Genomic DNA, 18744 nt, shown 5'->3' with positions numbered 1-18744 from the left:
TGTGTGACATTCTGGACTTGTCACATGCTTCAATTATTCTGTCTCATACAAGTAACCTGGTTGATAGATTTGAGCCCTGCAGTACTTCATGGGTTCAGTTCTTGTTGGCCAAGAGTCACTATTTGCTAGTCACAGGAAAGGTATGAAAAATCAAAATCATTATTAACCCTATCACTGCTTTAACTAACTCTACTTACTGTCTGCCAAACACTTCTCGTGATGTAAGTTTGGAAAATTTGGTATTGGATTAACTAAATAATCCTCTACAATTGATTTTTTTCTTTATTCTCCTCACTTGTCTGCTTGACATTGTACTGATGTTGTAAGGAGAATTCCTGTCTTGGTCTCTGACATGGGAGTCAAAGGGTTAAACAAGCATTCATCATGCAGGCATACATGTATACGTGGTACTCTAGCTCCATGTTGGTGATTTTTCTTTGTGCTGAAGAACTTGGAATAGCTTTAGGCAAGGAAACTGTGGGCCAGCTAGCCTCTGAGAGCAGCTGGGAAATCCAATTTGTATAGTAATTACATGATTTTGAGTGCAATTTGGAATAAATAAGCACGAGTAAATTTTTTCAAAGACTAACAAAATTGCATGAGCCCATAGGGTGAGTGCAATTTGTGATCTTTGAAAACATTTACAAGTGATTATTTATTCCAAATTGCACGAGAAAATCATGTGATTATGTATTAATAATATACATGAAAAAATACGAGGTAGCTTCTCATAACTACGCGGAAGAAAAGCGCATGCATCACATGCAAAAATTATTTATTGAAATCCTGCAAGTGACATTGACCTTGACATTGACATTGACCAATTATTCTGACCAATCAGAATGTCTGGTTTGTTTCTTTCTTTGCACTGAATTAACCCTCTTCTGTACTGAATTAACTCTCTTCTGCACTGAATTAACTGAGAACTGCATTCATCTTAACCAATCAGAACTGAGAAATTTTTTCATGTATATTATACAATATACGGTATAGGAGGAAATACCAATTAAACAGGTCTATAATAGTCAGTACGTGTAAACACGGGATTGTTCAGTTTGTGATGTGTGTGTCAGTCGTGGTTTTCATTGATTAATGTTTAGTATTCGGAAGGGGAGGTCTCCCTGAAGGAAGTACTGCAGAGTGAAGTCTTCACACACAAGAGTTACAAGTCCCACCTGTTGAAAGCCAGATGGAAATCAATTTGCTGTGAACATGCAATGCTCCCACCCACAATCCACAAATTTAAGATAATAGTTGGTAAGTTCACTCTTCTTCTTTGGAAATTCCTCTTTCCAAAACTTAGATCTACTCTTCTCCACAGTTATTCAGTAACTTTTTCATAATGGAAATGGGAATTTAGCAGTGGATATTCCATAAGATGGCTCTTCTTGTCCACTGATACTAGGTCTAATTGGAATTTGGAGTGTTTGTTTTTGGAGACCCCTAGAAAGATCCTTGGAGTAAGGAAGAAAACTAACAACAAACTCAACCCACATGTGACACCAGGTCCAAGAATTGAACTAATGGGAGGCGAGTGACCTCACCACCGCCCAATCCCAGCTCCCCAATATTGATTTTTTATTTCATTGTTTTCATAAACCGTCGCCAAGTGACCTGTGAAAATTTAGGCAGACTTAGTACCAACAAAACAGTCTGTTCAACCAGATAATTTTTGATCAGTGAATCAATTCATGAGTTTATGAGTAATTCCCAGGTGACAGTTATTTTGTTTAGTATTATCATTGTTGAGATCCTCTACTTGGTTCACTGACTCCTGGAATGGGCTATGGATGCACTTCATAAACTAACACAAATGGCTGAAGAAATCTTTGGTTTAGATGCGTTTTGTACTGGCAAACAGATACACAAGCAAAAGGAAAATTTGTTGGGTAAGGTGATTGAGGAATTTTTGTTTCCTTTTATTCTTGACACAATTCTGCAGAGCCCTGCTTGCAAAGTAGTGCCCCTGATTTCTATGAGCTTCTACTAGGGACAATGTGTTCTGATGACTGGGATAATACAGGAGTTTCATTAAGGGCCAGGCACCGGGCAAATTGACCGGTTGTGAGGACGGTTTTGCCCACCTGATTTGACGGTCTGGAGGAAAGTTTATCTTATAAAGAAGTTCAGTTCAAAGAGTTTTGCCTGCCTGTGAAAACCAGTTTCCCTCCTGCAGAAAACATTAATGAAGCCCCTGATAATATATACCTAAATCATGTGGTTGGCAATACCTTGCAATCCTAATTCAGGCTTTGAGATAGAGTTGTGCTTGTAATTGGATGTGTTATTATCCTGATTAAAATATAGAGAAAAGTGCAATCAAACTGGCCTGAAACATGGGAGAGTTTTCTTCTGTTTTATTATTAAACTTTTAATCACATATTTTGGCATCTATTCCTTTTGTTTGTGCAGATTTGCTAGCCGCATCAGAAAGTTCTGGCCAAAACCTTTCTAGTTTGTCAATCCTAAATGACTTGCTCTCATCCCTGTTACAAGTTGGTCAGCTGTATGCTCATCAGGGAGCTGTGAGGGAAGCTTTGAGGCAGTTTGTGGATGGTGTTGCACTAGCAAGGCAATTTTGCCTACCATACAGGTGATTTATTAATGTTTAGTAAAAGCTCTGTTAAACTTTTGGACCCACACTAGATCAGAAAGTCAAGGAGCATCAATCCAAAATTTTAGATGAGAGAATTTTGAGGATAATATTAACTGTCCTTGTCTGTTACTCTTAGACATCAAGCTGTTACCAGAACAGGAAAGAGAATAAAGTAAGATCTTAAAAATTGTTTGCTGAACATGAAGTTGTGCTGAAAATGAAGGGTTAATTTCTTTTGTTTTATTCCCCTGATGTGAATTCAACATTGAATTAATCTGCTGGTAATTGGTAAATTTGCCTTGTCCAAACCAGCAAAACAGTTATTTTTCAAATTTTTTTTTTCTTTTTTTTTTTTTTTTTGCAATTACGGCAAATGTATAAACAAATTTCATTTCAACTTCTTATGTCCCCATAGAGCAAGATATCTTAGCTATAGTAAAGATGCCAAGGGGGAATTGTTTACCTCTAAAGATTAATTTGGAAATAGTTTTTAGAAGACTCATCTAGACTACAAAGATAATGGCAAAGTTTACATCCTTTTTGTTAATTTAAGTTGAAGTTTCAACTCAAATTAATTAAAGATGACTTCACTGACTAGTGACCAGGGATATTTTCAATTGAATCCCTGTGGTTTTGTTATTTTAGGAGAATAGCAAAGGATTTTTCTAAACCTTTGGTATATATGATAACACCTTTGCTTGTGAGTACTTGTAGCTACTGTTGCATTTGATAGACTTCTATTTGTTATGTATACAAAAGAGAGAGATTTTTCGTGACCTTGTGAAAACCAGTTGGATGCTTTTACCTCTTAGACATGGCACACAACTCTCCGTGTTTACTGGTATCCCCAATTACTGTGGCACTAAGTGACTCAAAGTTTATCTGCTCCTTTATATGGGATGCAAAAACAAGGAACTAGAACCTTTGATGCCAGAACAAGGAACTAGAACATGGCTGCCAGAACAGGGGATTACAGAACAGGGAACTAGAACATGGATGCCAGAACAGGGAACTACTGTAAGACATGGGATGTCAACAGGGAACTAGAACATGGGATGCCAGAGCAGGGAACTTAATAAATCTACAAGTAGATTTCTCTTTATTTTGTTATTTCCTTTTTGTCTGTTAGGAAAACAAAGGAGATCTGGTGAAGCTTGCAGAACGTCTTTCCTCCTTGTCATTTGATGACTCTTCAACTAATACTGCTCACCAAAAACTGGCTGCCCTGGTCAAGACTTGAAACATCATGAAGTTTTCCTTGTGTGCAACTGAGAGATACAAACACGGTCTCTTCACTCCTGAAGAAATTTCCCTATTGCAGAACATGCCTAAAGGTACATTATAGTTATTTTACAAGCAATAGCGAGCTTTCAGCTGTGTTATGCAGCCAAACCAGCTTCAAAGAAAGTGTTTAACTGTTCAACTTTCTCAGGATTGGTTTGTAGAACAGTGTGACTCTTATAACAGGAGAATATTTTTTTCTAGCGAAATGTAATTATCACTAATTTAACATAATTCTTTAAGCAAAATGACTTTGTTAAAAACTTTTTGTTACCAGACCACCTCATTTGACTCTTCCCAATTCTTCAGCTCATGCTACACATAGAACTGATGATTACATTTGCCATGAATTTTTAGTTCCTTTGACAAGTAGAACTGAAATTTAATTTGTTACGTTGAGCAAATAATGAATTTTGGCAATAATCCTATAGTGTGATATTGACAAGGTAAGAAATTAGAATTATTGTTTTCTAGAGTGGACTGTTTGTACTTTGGAAACCTTCACACATCCAGTAAGCAAGGACAGAGAACTGCTGATCTGCAGGGTAAGGGCTGACTGTGATCCTGCTGTGGTTAAGATTAACACAACATCTGGAGAAGCACAGAACAAGGATTGCACTGTATGTCGATGTGTTTGTAACAACTTGGTTATATTGCGGTTACTCTTTTGTTGTATTTAGGGAGAGTGGACCTTTCACCTCTATGTTGGAGGAGGTAGTAGCTTACAGTCAGTTGAGATTCTGTAGTGCAGGTGTAAGCTTTGTCCAAGGTCACCATGAGGGGTTTTTGGGTAAAACACTGAATTCTCACAATACCTCTTTATTCTAGAAGATCACTAGAAATACGTCTGAGCAAACTGTCTGGATATCTGACAAAACAGTGGGGGTAACCTGCGCTTACTAGTAGATAATTTCTCATTTAACCACTAGAAAGTCTGTAAGTAATGATAAAAGCACAAGAACAGGGTTGGCGAAGTAAATTAACCTAATTAACTATTGACTGAAACAATTTATTTTGTAAAGGGAGACAAAGTTGTTGTGGATCTTTCAAAGCTGTTCCAGTCTCGTGTATTGGAGGAATTTACAGACATAACGACAGCATCAAAAGCATGAATATTAACAACACAACCGAGTGGTGGACACTAAGGACAAGGCTTGACAGGAGAATGAAGGTGATCAGCATTTCAACTCTCACGAGCCATGAATGTGTATCCTCTCCTATGACATAACTGAAAGTTTAAATTGTAATAATTATGATCATTTCTTTAGAACCTTTTGGAGAAACTTGAAGGTTCTTGGCTTGGAAGATGGAGAGGAGTTCTTCTTGGTCAGCCTATTGATGAAGAGTATTGTGAATCAATAGCATCCTTAGCCAGAGAGTTGGAAGAGAAAGTTTCAATCCTGTGTGGATGCCGTCCTGATAATCATTTGCTTGAAGTATGTTGTGCATGAGTCATTCAGAGTTTCCCGAGTTATAAGGATGGCAGATTGTATGAAAAATGTTTTGTCCATCAATCTTTGTTATGATTTGTGTGCCATCTTTGGTGCTTGACCCAAAGATGACAATTGAAGTAGCAAAACCTTGCATAGTAACTGAATGGAAACTAGGGATGGTTGAGTGGCAAGAGCACTCACCTCCCTGCTGTTCCACAGGTTCAATTCCCAGACCTGGTGTCATATGTGGTATGTGGGTGGGTATGTCCTTGCTCCAAGGGTTTTTATACAGGTTCCTTGGTTTTCCTCCCTCCACAAAAACCAACATTTCAACATTTCACTTTAAACCAGTGGACAAGAAGAACCACCTCATGGAATGCCCCCAGCTAAATCCCATTGTCATTATTAATATTTTTATTATTAAGTGTCCTTTGTTTGTTGTAGGTCCTCATAGATTCGTCATTTTGCTTGTCAAGAAAAGAAACTGCTGAAGCACTGATTGAAATTACTGCCATGGATGCTACCTTACCTTCTCTTGAAAAAGTAAGAACAAGAAAATTTTGTTGCAATCAAAGAATTCATAATCAAGTGTCTAGAGTAAGTTGGAATTTCACTGCTTTTGTCAAAGCATAGGGCTAACTCTTCACTCTAATGAAGGGCTTAAGTCAGATTTAGCAACTACTTACATTAACTAAATTGTAATTTGGTCCACTTGTGTTTCCCAGACATAGCAACCCTCTGGTTTTTTTCTTCTCAACCTGTATTGCAATAAGCTGTTGTGATTATTTTTGTTTTGATTATTTGGTGTTTGATAAAATTGCACTCTATTGGTTTATCATCATCAATTGCCTGACAGGAGAATGTGTTTAGTCTTAGCAACTAGAGACAAAGGGAGGTTCCTCATCCTTGGCCCTTAAGTAATCATCTCTCATTTCATGATCTCTCACATTGCATGTTGCAGCTACTTGATGAAGTTCAGAACCTCACTGACAAGCTATTTGAAGATACAGACAAGAAAAGCTGCATAAACAGGTTCGAGGGAACATAAAGGTTAATTTTCTTTCTTACCTTCATTACTTGTACTCTCGAGAAATTATTGATGACGACAAAATTCCTTCTCAGGTCTGGAGGTCACTCTGCAGAGAACATTCCTCGTCATCCTGTAATCCTAACTCTTGGAAAAGTAAGAACCAGCTTTTTTAGGTCTTACATTTGTTTAGTAATCAGCCATTAAATGTATTCTAGCTCTAGCTCTGAAGACCTGAAAACTGAACAACCAATATGTGGGTTCTTTGTAAATAGATGTTGGTGAACTGTCAAGGAATCAAAGGTTAGCCAAACACAAGGGTGGGAGGAAAGGCATCCGTAATGGACTGACATTCCATATTAGTTTAAAAAGTGGTCATTTGCAACATTAGTGTAATGGGTACTGGTTGCTCACCATTATATTCAAAGTGTTCAGACACTAAGGTAGATTTATGGGCATGCACAGATATGCTGTAATTGCAAGATGTGTGCCTAAATTGTGGTAGCAGATCTTACTTATCAACTCATTCAGTATTGGGACGTACTCTTCTACAATGTTTGAAACCAGAGTCAATTTCTGGCATATCTATAAATCAAATTGATCTGTATTTTATGATTCATAGGATATTCAGCATCTTCCATGGGAAAGCATACCCATCCTTTTTGACCAACCTGTGACAAGGGTCCCATCTCTGCAATTTCTTTTTTCCAAGGTACACATTTCATTAAGAGGTCTTTGAAAGTTTGAAGACCTGACTTGTTTCTCAAACAACTGTCATGTTTTCTCCCAGAACCATATTGATTTTTATCTCTGCTATGCTGTCAACAGTGGAAAGAAATTTATTTTAATTAATTATAACAACCCTGATGCCCACTGATTGTGTAAACCATGGTTTGGGTTAGACCTTGTGTAAAGAACTGGCTCATTTGGTTTCTGGAGCATAATTCTCCCTTACAATAATGGTTTGTAATTTTATGAAAAGAAGTTGTGATCTGATACAAAAAAATGTTTGTCATTTCATTATCTATTAGCCAAGGTAAGCATACAGGAAAAATTGTCAATTGATTGAATTGAATGAAGGTCTTTTGAAATGTGGTTGCCTACCACAACAACTTTTGTGCCAGATTCTTAGCTTTTTAATACCTTGATATTCATTGTCAGTTAATATTTTTTTCTGCATTTCTCTTGATAGTTATCGTGTCAAAGACAGTTGCCTGAGATTGATCCTGAGAAAACATTCTATGCACTCAATCCTTAGAATAACCTACCCAACACCCAGAAAATGTTTCAGAAGTGGTTTGAAAGGTACAAAACACAAGCAAACGATTGAAGCAAATGAAACAGAAGAAAGACCTGATGTTGTGTTTCTTATATATTAAACTAGGCTATACAAGTTGAGAGAGGTAACACCAATATATTATAAACTGAACAAATAGATTCAATGTTGCTGTGTGTCTGTTTAGTAATAGATCACAGATGACATCAAAATGTAGTAAGAATAAAAAAGTGGCACAGGAAGCCCAGCCAAGTGTGTCACTGATTTTGGCATTTTGGCAGCATGTAATGGTTTTAAACAATAAGAAAGCAAAATGTTGTTGATGGTGACATTACTCTTGCATCTGTTTTTTAATAGATCACAAGTACAAACCAATCAAAATGCTTTTATAATCCAATGTTTATGAATAATTGTTGTCACTTGCAGCGAAGATGGATGGCAAGGTATCACAGGAAATGCTCCCACACAGGAAGAGTTCAGGAGTGCTTTAACTGACCATGACCTGTTCATGTGAGTTACTGTAAAGGCTCCAGTAAGGGGCCTATTGGCCCACACAGCCAACTAGGAGTATTACCACTCACCCCCCCCCCCCCCGACAATTCGGCAGAAGCCATTTGTCCTTCTGGGTGAAGAGAGGCACTGTGAGAGTAAAGTGTTTTGCCCACAAACACAACACACTAACCCAGCCAGTACACAAACCCAGACCTCTCAACCCGGAGTCCAGTGCACTATTCTAGGGTCTCCCATCAGCTTTGACTGTCCATGACCTGTTCATGTGAATAACTAAAAGCACTCCAGTAGATCTCCTTTTAAATGGGCCCCCTCTGTCAAGAACAGCAAGCTTCTGGTATGCTTCCTATCTCTCATCAGCCTGCAATTTACCCCTCTCCCTCTTCCCAACAAAAACTGTCATGTACTGGTGACATTTTCCTCCATTTGAGAATGTCGGCTTCCATCTTTAAACATTACAAGTTCTCTACCAAGAAATGTATACAACAGATCAGGGGGAATATAAAGAATTTGGCTCTTACAAAGTTTTTGAAAAGAAGGTTCCCCTCACACCCCTCTGATATGCATACCTCTAAAATAAACCCTAGTTCTGAAACCCTGAAAATTGCTAAGCCTGCCATTGACAAAGTAGAAAATTTAAAAGGTCGTAGAGGTTGGATATTTGCAGAGCTGTCAGTGCTGAAATACTGAGAATCATGACTCTTAAATGTTAAATAAGTTGACTAAGATAGAGACAAAGGTACTTTGGGTTTCTTTTATACATACTTGAAATTTTGCTTGTGTGACTAATTAGGTTGGATGACCCATGTTATTATCATTCTGATATGTCTGCATCAGTTACTACCAGTAATGATTTATGTTACATTGACTGAACTATATGCAAATTACAACTGAAACAAGGGAGATGGTTTTTTTTTTATTTTAGAAGTGAAATCAGTATCTATGACCCTTTTTATATGACATTTGATGCTCTTGCGTGAGTTGCAGTTGCTTAGCTGCTAAACTGGGTCCATAATACAACTGTTACACTTATTAAGGATCATATTTACTGTAGGTGCTCTCAACCAATACATCGGTTGACATAATTATTTGTCGAGAGTCAGTTAACATTTGACCGATATGTTGGTTGACATTTGGCTGACAGTCGGTCAATGTATCGGTAAAGATATTGACCATCAACTGTCGACCAAGTCTCAACCAAGTATCGGCCAGCTGTGAACCAACCATCAACCAAGTGCCAACTGACTATCGACCAAGTGTCACCCAAGTGTTGACTGACTCTCAACTGATATATCAGTGGAGAGCACCTGCAGTAAACATGATCCCATACTTAGTTCTAGATGCGATAAACATTTTCAGATAAGGGTATCTACAGTAGAAAGTTTTATTGTTGTTGTTGCTTTAATCATCGCATCAATATTCTTTCTAGATATTTTGGTCATGGCACTGGGCGTGAATTTCTGCAGGGTGACGACATTCAAAGGTTGGATTGTCGAGCTGTTACTCTGCTTATGGGTTGCAGTTCGGGAAAACTACAGGTTAGTTTATACCTGACCATGAAGGAAAAACATTATCACATAATTGTTGTTGACAAACCAACAAAATGCAAAGGAAGTGTCCAATTGTCTGGTTCAGATGTGTAGTTGGTTGAGACTAGGCATGGGGCATATAAGTAACCACTCTATTTTAATTCATTAGGTTGGTGGAGAGTGTGAGCCAAGGGGGATGGCCTTAATCTATCTTCTGGCAGGCTGGTATGTCTTTGGCATTCATTTCTTGTGTGTTAGTTCCCTTACAAAGTCTTTTACTGACATGCTATACTGCAGGTTTCAACAGCTTTTTGCTTAAGCAGCTGTTGATATAGTAGTGGGTAGCTGTCCTTGGAAAAGGGGTCCTAAGGCAAGACTTAAACATGAGAGCCAGCTCGCAGGCTCAATAGACAGCAGTAAGAGGACTCATGGGCAGTGATAGACAGCTGATAACCAGCTTTTATTGAAACCTCTGGCTCTATTTGACAGAGCTCAACACTAACTTTTCAACTTACTAGCCAAGTGGCCAGTGACAAGTTAGATGTTATGACAATTTCAGTTTGTTTGCTAGCTTCACTGGCTAGTGGAAATCGAAAAACACTGGCCAAAACTGAATTTCTACAAGTGTGTGGCTAGTTGGCTACCATTAGTGTCAAGTCCTGATTTGAACCCAAATGTCAACTGCTATTGACCTTTGTCATTGGGAAACTCGTATAACTTTGCTTTCCTTATAGGTTGGGCACTCCCTTTTCTTGGACCAGACCCTCAAGGAACTAGTTATTCTTCAAAGACCATAGCTCTACTCTATGGTTCACTGTATAGATATGTAGCATGTAATCTATTTATAATGTATTCACTTTCAGCCCAGCCATCGTTGCTAACTTGTGGGATGTTACTGACAAAGACATTGATCGCTTCAGTGAATTGCTGCTGAAACAGTGGCTTCAATCTGGGTCTTGTTTCTCGTTACCACAAGTACTAAGCCAGTCGCGACAAGCTTGTAAACTGAAATATCTGATAGGAGCATCTCCTGTAGTTTATGGCCTTCCAGCTTACACCAAGGAACAGAATGGTTAACCAAGGATTATATACTAAAATATCTCTAGTTCCAGTAAGCAATAGCAAAGTATTTACCATACTAGTGCTGATTGTGTGGCAAAGAGGACAAGCATTGTGCAGAGTGTGTTTGGAAATGGTAGTGCATACAATTTTAATGCTGATAGAGCACTTAACTGTAGACTACCATATGCAATAGGTGCTAAATCTACATGGGCTGAAAGTACCCGATCAATTTAAGCAGAGCCAGTTTGTCATACTTTGTCCCACAATCCTGTTAAGTTGTACAGGAAAGAAACCCATTTGAAACAGAGAGGGACATTATCTTTTTTTTCCTGTTCTACTACAGCTCTTATTCTCTATCGCACTAACTTTTTTTTGAAATCATGTCAGTACCAACATATCCAAGGAATACATAACAAAATTTGCTTTGTCAAATAACAAACCAAGGTTACAGTTATTAACTGTTTGTAACCATTTTACCTTATTATATCATCAATTGGGAACAATTTGAGAAATGTGTCATCTGTATATTAATGTTTTACATTGGCAATTAAAGTTTAGCTTGCATATTAAGGGCATTTCTCTGATATCTGTACCAATTGTGAAAAAAATGGAAAAGGATACAATTCATAACAGAATGAATTCCAAGAAGGTACCTAATAATTTTAGTGTCAATATTTGTTTTAATAATTGAGCTTGAAATGATGATGATGGTGTTGTTGCCTCAATAAAGTGTAATTATTCATGTAAATATATAGTTCCAGGTTTCCTCTCAAATGTGTATTTTCATTAATTTTGTCGGAGTTAATGCAACAATATAAAAGCAACCCTTTTTTACTTAGTTTTAAAGATCTAAAATGAGTTTCTCCTTGGAAATGCAAGTATTCTTGCTTGAGTGTCAACCTCGATTTTAAAGATATATCTTCATATGTAGCTGTGAAAATCAGGCAAATGTGCATTTTTGTTGATTGTTGAAAGGTTTGCTATGGTGAAAGAGAAGTAGTTTTCAAGCAAACTTCATGAAAACAAACGGGGAAAGGAAGAGGGGGACCAAACAAACAGAGAAAGCCCTTGGTTGACTTTTCAAACCCTGAAGAGTAATCAGCATCTAATATCTCCACACAGTGATACTGCCGAATCATTCATTAGGATCATGAGAATAAAGGAAATTATCTTCAACCTAAGATTTGATTGCTAAACAAAGGAAATGTATAGAGAGAAATGTGGAGAATACAGATACTGAAGTCAGGCTTGATGTTCTTGAATTACAATTTTTTATAATCCTGTTTTGTTTTCTCCAAGATGGGTATGGACACATTTCTGTGCATGTGAAGAATGAAACAAAGTGCTCAACAATTGTAAAATATTAATTAGTATTATGTATCACATTTCATACTAAATAAAGAATTAAATTTGCCAGTTTATTTATGTTTTGCACTAACAGTACAAAATCAAATTTCTGGTAGTTTACCTGTCTGTTTTTAGATCTTTATTGATACAGGAAACACCCACTGAAATGGCTGTTTTCCATAGTCAATGCTGAGCTAACAAACTGCTTTAACCCTTTACAGGCATTAAATGGGATTTCACACAGAGCTTCCCCATTTTTGCCAGACATTTGAAAGGATGGCTGCCAAGGACTTTAAAAAACAGCATAAAACCAATCAGCAAGCCTTACCCTTAAAACCAAAGTCTATTTGTTCAATGGGTGAAAAACCATATCCAACAGATACATCGCAATTCAGTGTAGAATGGTTAACAAAACACTCCACTACCCGCCCAGTAGAGATTTATTCTGTGAATAGTACTATCCAGCCTTTGAAAATCCAGGAGAGTTACTGTTGAGGTTTCAGGAGTGAAAGGGTTAATACTTATGCTTTAAGGCCAGTGACAGACCACCGAGGTGGCAACTTCTTGCAGTCATGCAATGATCAAAATGTTAATCAATAAAAAGAACTGTTTCAGTAGATCCTGAAAACAACCACCCTAAGTAACTTTGTGTATACATGTACTCGACACCTTGGCTATATTGGGCATGCTGTATCAAAATAGTGCAATGGCAAAAATAATACTGTTTGCTGAGCGGTAAAGAAATTATTAATCTGATCCCTTGGTGAAGATTATTGAACCACCTGGAATGACCAGTGGTAACGCTGAGGATGACTAATACCCCATTGACACCAAAGCCTAAACATGCTTTACGGCTGTTTTGTTAAACATGGTTTAACACAACAGCTCCATAGAAGCTGCTCAAATCAATATTTGGTTAACTTCAAATGTGGCACATTGAAAATACAATTTAGGAATTGCTTGAATCTCGTGGAAAATTTAGTTTTTCAGTTCTCTGCTTCTGATTTTTATTTAGTTAAACCTGGTTTAACTAAACAAGTTTTCTGGTGTGAATGGGGTATAAGTTACAAAATGAATTCATCAAGTTGATGCACAAATGTTTCAACTGGCCTCAGATATGGCAATGTCTGTCTTTTTGAAGTTAACTACAGATGACATGGACCAAAATTTACTGTGTAAAAGTTTAGAAATTTTTTTTGTAACTTACACTACAGCAAGCACCTAAAAATTCGCTGACACCCTTTGATCAGAAGACCACTTTCCTTTCATTTTGCTTTTGACATGAATGGATGAATGGTATAGTAAATAATGAGGCCATTTGGCCCCATTTAGCCTCTATTAAAGGTATATCTGTTTGCATCAAGCCAAATTTCCAGACATGGGGAGTGAAAACCTAATCATTCGTGACATCTCCAAGTCACCTTTAACAGTACTTTTGTCTGCCATTCTCCACACCTAGAGCAACTAGTTTACAAATAAATTAGCATGGCAAAACAACCTATTCTTCCAGAATTGCCTCGCATTAAAATTGTGTCAACTAAAAAAATACCTAACATAAATAAACTATCTCAATGTTGATCTTCCTTCAGGAACTGGAACACAGATGAAAAGTCTAGCTTAGCATATCCTTTATTGCACATTATTCTATAAATTTGATGAGCAAGTGAACCCATTGGTGTAGGATAGGTAGTAGCAGTTGCTGCACTTTGAGCAAGACCAAAGTCCTGTAACAAAAAACAAAACTTTATTAGTGCTTCTTGTTGACAAGAACGATCCATTTCTGAATTCCAAACATTCATGCTTTGATAATAAGGCTTACTGCAAAACCTAATTCTCCCATCACTTGACCTTTACCCTCACTATGAAACAGAAGTATATTAAGTCTTTGTGGGCAAAACACTTTACTCTCACAGTGCCTCTCTTCACCCAGAAGGACAAATGGCTTCTGCCGAATTGTCAGGGGGGGGGGGTGAATGGTAATACTCCTAGTTGGCTGTGTGGGCCAATAGGCCCCTTACTGGAGCCTTTACAATAACTCACATGAACAGGTCATGGTCAGTTAAAGCACTCCTGAACTCTTCCTGTGTGGGAGCCTTTCCTGTGATACCTTGCCATCCATCTTCGCTGCAAGTGACAACAATTATTCATATAAGCTGGATTATACAAGCATTTTGATTGGTTCGTACTTGTGATCTATTAAAAAACAGGTGCAAGAGTAATGTCACCATCCACAACATTTTACTTTCTTATCCTCTAAAACCATTACATGTTGCCAAAATCAGTGACACACTTGGCTGGGCTTCCTGTGTCACTTTTTGTTCTTACTACATTTTGATGTCATCTGTGATCTATTACTAAACAGACACACAGCAACATTGAATCTATTTGTTCAGTTTATAATATATTGGTGTTACCTCTATCAACTTGTATAGCCTAGTTTAATATATAAGAAACACAACATCAGGTCTTTCTTCTGTTTCATTTGCTTCAATCGTTTGCTTGTGTTTTGTACCTTTCAAACCACTTCTGAAACATTTTCTGGATGTTGGGCAGGTTATTCTGAGGATTGAATGCATAGAATGTTTTCTCAGGATCAATCTCAGGCAACTGTCTTTGACACGATAACTATCAAGAAAAATGCAGAAAAAAATATTAACTGACAATGAATATCAAGGTATTAAAAGCTAAGAATCTGGCACAAAAGTTGTTGTGGTAGGCAACCACATTTCAAAAGACCTTCATTCTATTCAATCAATTGACAATTTTTCCTGTATGCTTACCTTGGCTAATAGATAATGAAATGACAAACACTTTTTTTGTATCAGATCACAACTTCTTTTCCTAAAATTACAAAACTATTATTGTAAGGGAGAATTATGCTCCAGAAACCAAATGAGCCAGTTCTTTACACAAGGTCTAACCCAAACCATGGTTTACACAATCAGTGGGCATCAGGGTTAATATAATTAATTAAAATAAATTTCTTTCCACTGTTGACAGCATAGCAGAGATAAAAATCAATATGGTTCTGGGAGAAAACATGACAGTTGTTTGAGAAACAAGTCAGGTCTTCAAACTTTCAAAGACCTCTTAATGGAATGTGTACCTGGAAAAAGAGAAATTGCAGAGATGGGACCCTTGTCACAGGTTGGTCAAACAGGATCGGTATGCTTTCCCATGGAAGATGCTGAATATCCTATGAATCATAAAATACAGATCAATTTGATTTATAGATATGCCAGAAATTGACTCTGGTTTCAAACATTGTAGAAGAGTACGTCCCAATACTGAATGAGTTGATAAGTAAGATCTGCTACCACAATTTAGGCACACATCTTGCAATTACAGCATATCTGTGCATGCCCATAAGTCTACTTTAGTGTCTGAACACTTTGAATATAATGGTGAGCAACCAGTACCCATTAAACTAATGTTGCATATGACCACTTTTTAAACTAATATGGAATGTCAGTCCATTACAGATGCCTTTTCCCCCACCCTTGTGTTTGGCTAAGCTTTGATTCCTTGACAGTTCACTAACATCTATTTACAAAGAACCCACATATTGGTTGTTCAGTTTTCAGGTCTTCGGAGCTAGAGCTAGAATACATTTAATGGCTGATTACTAAACAAATGTAAGACCTAAAAAAGCTGGCTCTTACTTTTCCAAGAGTTAGGATTACAGGATGACGAGGAATGTTCTCTGCAGAGTGACCTCCAGACCTGAGAAGGAATTTTGTTGTCATCAATAATTTCTCGAGAGTACAAGTAATGAAGGTGAGAAAGATATTTAATTAACCTTTATGTTCCCTCGAACCTGTTTATGCAGCTTTTCTTGTCTGTATCTTCAAATAGCTTGTCAGTGAGGTTCTGAACTTCATCAAGTAGCTGAAACATGCAATGTGAGAGAACATGAAATGAGAGATGATTACTTAAGGGCCAAGGCTGAGGAACCTCCCTTTGTCTCTAGTTGCTAAGACTAAACACATTCTCCTGTCAGGCAATTGACGATGATAAACCAATAGAGTGCAATTTTATTAAACACCAAATAATCAAAACAAAAATAATCACAACAGCTTATTGCAATACAGGTTGAGAAGAAAAAAACCAGAGGGTTGCTATGTCTAGGAAACACAAGTGGACCAAATTACAATTTAGTTAATGTAAGTAGTTGCTAAATCTGACTTTAGCCCTTCATTAGAGTGAAGAGTTAGCCCTATGCTTTGAGAAAAGCAGTGAAATTCCAACTTACTTTAGACACTTGATTATGAATTCTTTGCTTGGAACAAAAATTTTCTTGTTCTTACTTTTTCAAAAGAAGGTAAGGTAGCATCCATGGCAGTAATTTCAATCAGTGCTTCAGCAGTTTCTTTTCTTGACAAGCAAAATGACGAATCTATGAGGACCTACAACAAACAAAGGACACTTACTAATAAAAATATTATTAATGACAATGGGATTTAGCTGGCAGCATTCCATGAGGTGGTTCTTCTTGTCCACTGGTTTAAAGTGAAATGTTGAAATGTTGGTTTTTGTGGAGGGAGGAAAACCAAGGAACCTGTACAAAAACCCTTGGAGCAAGGACATACCGACCCACATACCACATATGACACCAGGTCTGGGAATTGAACCTGTGGAACAGCAGGGAGGTGAGTGCTCTTGCCACTCAACCATCCCTAGTTTCCATTCGGTTACTATGCAAGGTTTTGCTACTTCAGTTGTCATCTTTGGGTCAAGCACCAAAGATGGCACACAAATCATAACAAAGATTGATGGACAAAACATTTTTCATACAATCTGCCATCCTTATAACTCAGGAAACTCTGATTGATTCATGCACAACATACTTCAAGCAAATGATTATCAGGACGGCATCCACACAGGATTGAAACTTTCTCTTCCAACTCTCTGGCTAAGGATGCTATTGATTCACAATACTCTTCATCAATAGGCTGACCAAGAAGAACTCCTCTCCATCTTCCAAGCCAAGAACCTTCAAGTTTCTCCAAAAGGTTCTAAAGAAATGACCATAATTATTACAATTTAGACTTTCAGTTATGTCATAGGAGAGGATACACATTCATGGCTCGTGAGAGTTGAAATGCTGATCACCTTCATTCTCCTGTCAAGCCTTGTCCTTAGTGTCCACCACTCGGTTGTGTTGTTAATATTCATGCTTTTGATGCTGTCATTCATTATGTCTGTAAATTCCTCCAATACACCAGACTGGAACAGCTTTCAAAGATCCATAAGAACTTTGTCTCCCTTTACAAAATAAATTGTTTCAGTCAATAGTTAATTAGGTTAATTTACTTCGCCAACCCTGTTCTTGTGCTTTTATCATTACTTACAGACTTTCTAGTGGTTAAATGAGAAATTATCTACTAGTAAGCACAGGTTACCCCCACTGTTTTGTCAGAATAATGATATCCAGACAGTTTGCTCAGACGTATTTCTAGTGATCTTCTACAATAAAGAGGTATTGTGAGAATTCAGTGTTTTACCCAAAAACCCCTCATGGTGACCTTCGACAAAGCTTACACCTGCACTACAGAATCTCAACTGACTGTAAGCTACTACCTCCTCCAACGTAGAGGTGAGAGGTCCACTCTCCCTAAATACAACAAAACAGTAACTGCAATATAACCAAGTTGTTACAAACACATCGACATACAGTGCAATCCTTGTTCTGTGCTTCTCCAGATGTTGTGTTAATCTTAACCACAGCAGGATCACAGTCAGCCCTTACCCTGCAGATCAGCAAATCTCTGTCCTTGCTTACTGGATGTGTGAAGGTTTCCAAAGTACAAACAGTCCACTCTAGAAAAGAATAATTCTAATTTCTTACCTTGTCAATATCACACTATAGGATTATTGCCAAAATTCATTATTTGCTCAACGTAACAAATTACATTTCAGTTCTACTTGTCAAAGGAACTAAAAATTCATGGCAAATGTAATCATCTATGTGTAGCATGAGCTGAAGAATTGGGAAGAGTCAAATGAGGTGGTCTGGTAACAAAAAGTTTTTAACAAAGTCATTTTGCTTAAAGAATTATGTTAAATTAGTGATAACTACATTTCGCTAGAAAAAAATATTCTCCTGTTATAAGAGTCACACTGTTCTACAAACCAATCCTGAGAAAGTTGAACAGTTAAACACTTTCTTTGAAGCTGGTTTGGCTGCATAACACAGCTGAAAGCTCGCTATTGCTTGTAAAATAACTATAATGTACCTTTAGGCATGTTCTGCAATAGGGAAATTTCTTCAGGAGTGAAGAGACCGTGTTTGTATCTCTCAGTTGCACACAAGGAAAACTTCATGATGTTTCAAGTCTTGACCAGGGCAGCCAGTTTTTGGTGAGCAGTATTAGTTGAAGAGTCATCAAGTGACAAGGAGGAAAGACGTTCTGCAAGCTTCACCAGATCTCCTTTGTTTTCCTAACAGACAAAAAGGAAATAACAAAATAAAGAGAAATCTACTTGTAGATTTATTAAGTTCCCTGCTCTGCCATCCCATGTTCTAGTTCCCTGTTGACATCCCATGTCTTACAGTAGTTCCCTGTTCTGGCATCCATGTTCTAGTTCCCTGTTCTGTAATCCCCTGTTCTGGCAGCCATGTTCTAGTTCCTTGTTCTGGCATCAAAGGTTCTAGTACCTTGTTTTTGCATCCCATATAAAGG

At 37.5% G+C, this 18744-nt stretch overlaps 3 protein-coding genes and 1 long non-coding RNA gene across 10 annotated transcripts; 3 read left to right on the top strand and 1 right to left on the bottom strand.

Moving 5' to 3' along the window:
* The first annotated feature begins 1145 nt into the window (after positions 1 to 1145).
* On the top strand, positions 1146 to 2597 carry LOC148715773 (uncharacterized). The gene is made up of 3 exons (XR_015995869.1): positions 1146 to 1257; positions 1735 to 1889; positions 2413 to 2597. It is a non-coding gene; the product is annotated as an uncharacterized LOC148715773 (long non-coding RNA).
* LOC148715772 (separin-like) lies at positions 2481 to 8124 on the top strand. Of its 2 annotated transcripts, none has more exons than XM_088746557.1 (11): positions 2481 to 2593; positions 2733 to 3930; positions 4352 to 4422; positions 4900 to 5048; positions 5146 to 5313; positions 5755 to 5853; positions 6272 to 6342; positions 6433 to 6493; positions 6960 to 7049; positions 7530 to 7642; positions 8040 to 8124. In XM_088746557.1, exons 4-10 carry the CDS (start codon positions 4986 to 4988, stop codon positions 7593 to 7595), a joined length of 618 nt encoding a protein of 205 aa, XP_088602683.1. In that variant the 5' UTR covers positions 2481 to 2593; positions 2733 to 3930; positions 4352 to 4422; positions 4900 to 4985; the 3' UTR covers positions 7596 to 7642; positions 8040 to 8124. The 2 variants fall into 2 exon arrangements, with proteins under 2 accessions (XP_088602683.1, XP_088602682.1); XM_088746556.1 differs by having other exon boundaries at positions 4352 to 4497.
* A 246-nt stretch (positions 8125 to 8370) lies between these two features.
* On the top strand, positions 8371 to 12135 carry LOC148715771 (uncharacterized). Its single transcript, XM_088746562.1, has 4 exons — positions 8371 to 8388; positions 9553 to 9661; positions 9822 to 9877; positions 10516 to 12135. Exons 2-4 carry the CDS (start codon positions 9635 to 9637, stop codon positions 10727 to 10729), a joined length of 297 nt encoding a protein of 98 aa, XP_088602688.1. The 5' UTR covers positions 8371 to 8388; positions 9553 to 9634; the 3' UTR covers positions 10730 to 12135.
* Positions 12112 to 18722, bottom strand: LOC148715770 (separin-like). 6 transcript variants are annotated; one of them, XM_088746551.1, is made up of 12 exons: positions 18615 to 18722; positions 18298 to 18502; positions 17811 to 17881; positions 17174 to 17326; positions 16909 to 17076; positions 16369 to 16467; positions 15879 to 15949; positions 15724 to 15784; positions 15168 to 15257; positions 14574 to 14686; positions 14102 to 14191; positions 12112 to 13785 (listed from the first exon to the last, which is right to left on the bottom strand). In XM_088746551.1, the coding sequence occupies exons 4-12, from the start codon at positions 17255 to 17257 to the stop codon at positions 13701 to 13703; spliced, it is 861 nt and encodes a 286-aa protein (XP_088602677.1). In that variant the 5' UTR covers positions 17258 to 17326; positions 17811 to 17881; positions 18298 to 18502; positions 18615 to 18722; the 3' UTR covers positions 12112 to 13700. The 6 variants fall into 6 exon arrangements, 5 of the variants coding, with proteins under 5 accessions (XP_088602677.1, XP_088602679.1, XP_088602680.1 ...); XM_088746553.1 differs by having other exon boundaries at positions 14102 to 14185; XM_088746554.1 differs by having other exon boundaries at positions 14574 to 14620.
* Between the last annotated feature and the right edge of the window lie 22 nt (positions 18723 to 18744).

This window comes from Stylophora pistillata, unplaced genomic scaffold (assembly GCF_964205215.1).
Source record: "Stylophora pistillata unplaced genomic scaffold, jaStyPist1.2 SCAFFOLD_93, whole genome shotgun sequence".
NCBI classification, from domain to species: domain Eukaryota; kingdom Metazoa; phylum Cnidaria; class Anthozoa; order Scleractinia; family Pocilloporidae; genus Stylophora; species Stylophora pistillata.
This window is presented reverse-complemented; position numbering and strand designations above follow the sequence as displayed.

Bases quoted from the DNA above. Each gene is read 5' to 3' on its own strand.
- LOC148715772 (XM_088746557.1), top strand. From the start codon at position 4,986: ATGAATATTAACAACACAACCGAGTGGTGGACACTAAGGACAAGGCTT. The intron at 5,049-5,145 runs GTGATCAGCATT...TCATTTCTTTAG, and splicing joins GGCTTGACAGGAGAATGAAG to AACCTTTTGGAGAAACTTGA. The intron at 5,854-6,271 runs GTAAGAACAAGA...TGCATGTTGCAG, and splicing joins CCTTACCTTCTCTTGAAAAA to CTACTTGATGAAGTTCAGAA.
- LOC148715771 (XM_088746562.1), top strand. From the start codon at position 9,635: ATGGGTTGCAGTTCGGGAAAACTACAG. The intron at 9,662-9,821 runs GTTAGTTTATAC...TTAATTCATTAG, and splicing joins GCAGTTCGGGAAAACTACAG to GTTGGTGGAGAGTGTGAGCC. The intron at 9,878-10,515 runs GTATGTCTTTGG...ATTCACTTTCAG, and splicing joins ATCTATCTTCTGGCAGGCTG to CCCAGCCATCGTTGCTAACT.
- LOC148715770 (XM_088746551.1), bottom strand. From the start codon at position 17,257: ATGAATGACAGCATCAAAAGCATGAATATTAACAACACAACCGAGTGG. The intron at 15,785-15,878 runs GTTCGAGGGAAC...ATTCCTTCTCAG, and splicing joins AAGAAAAGCTGCATAAACAG to GTCTGGAGGTCACTCTGCAG. The intron at 14,687-15,167 runs GTACACATTCCA...TTTTCTTGATAG, and splicing joins TGCAATTTCTCTTTTTCCAG to TTATCGTGTCAAAGACAGTT.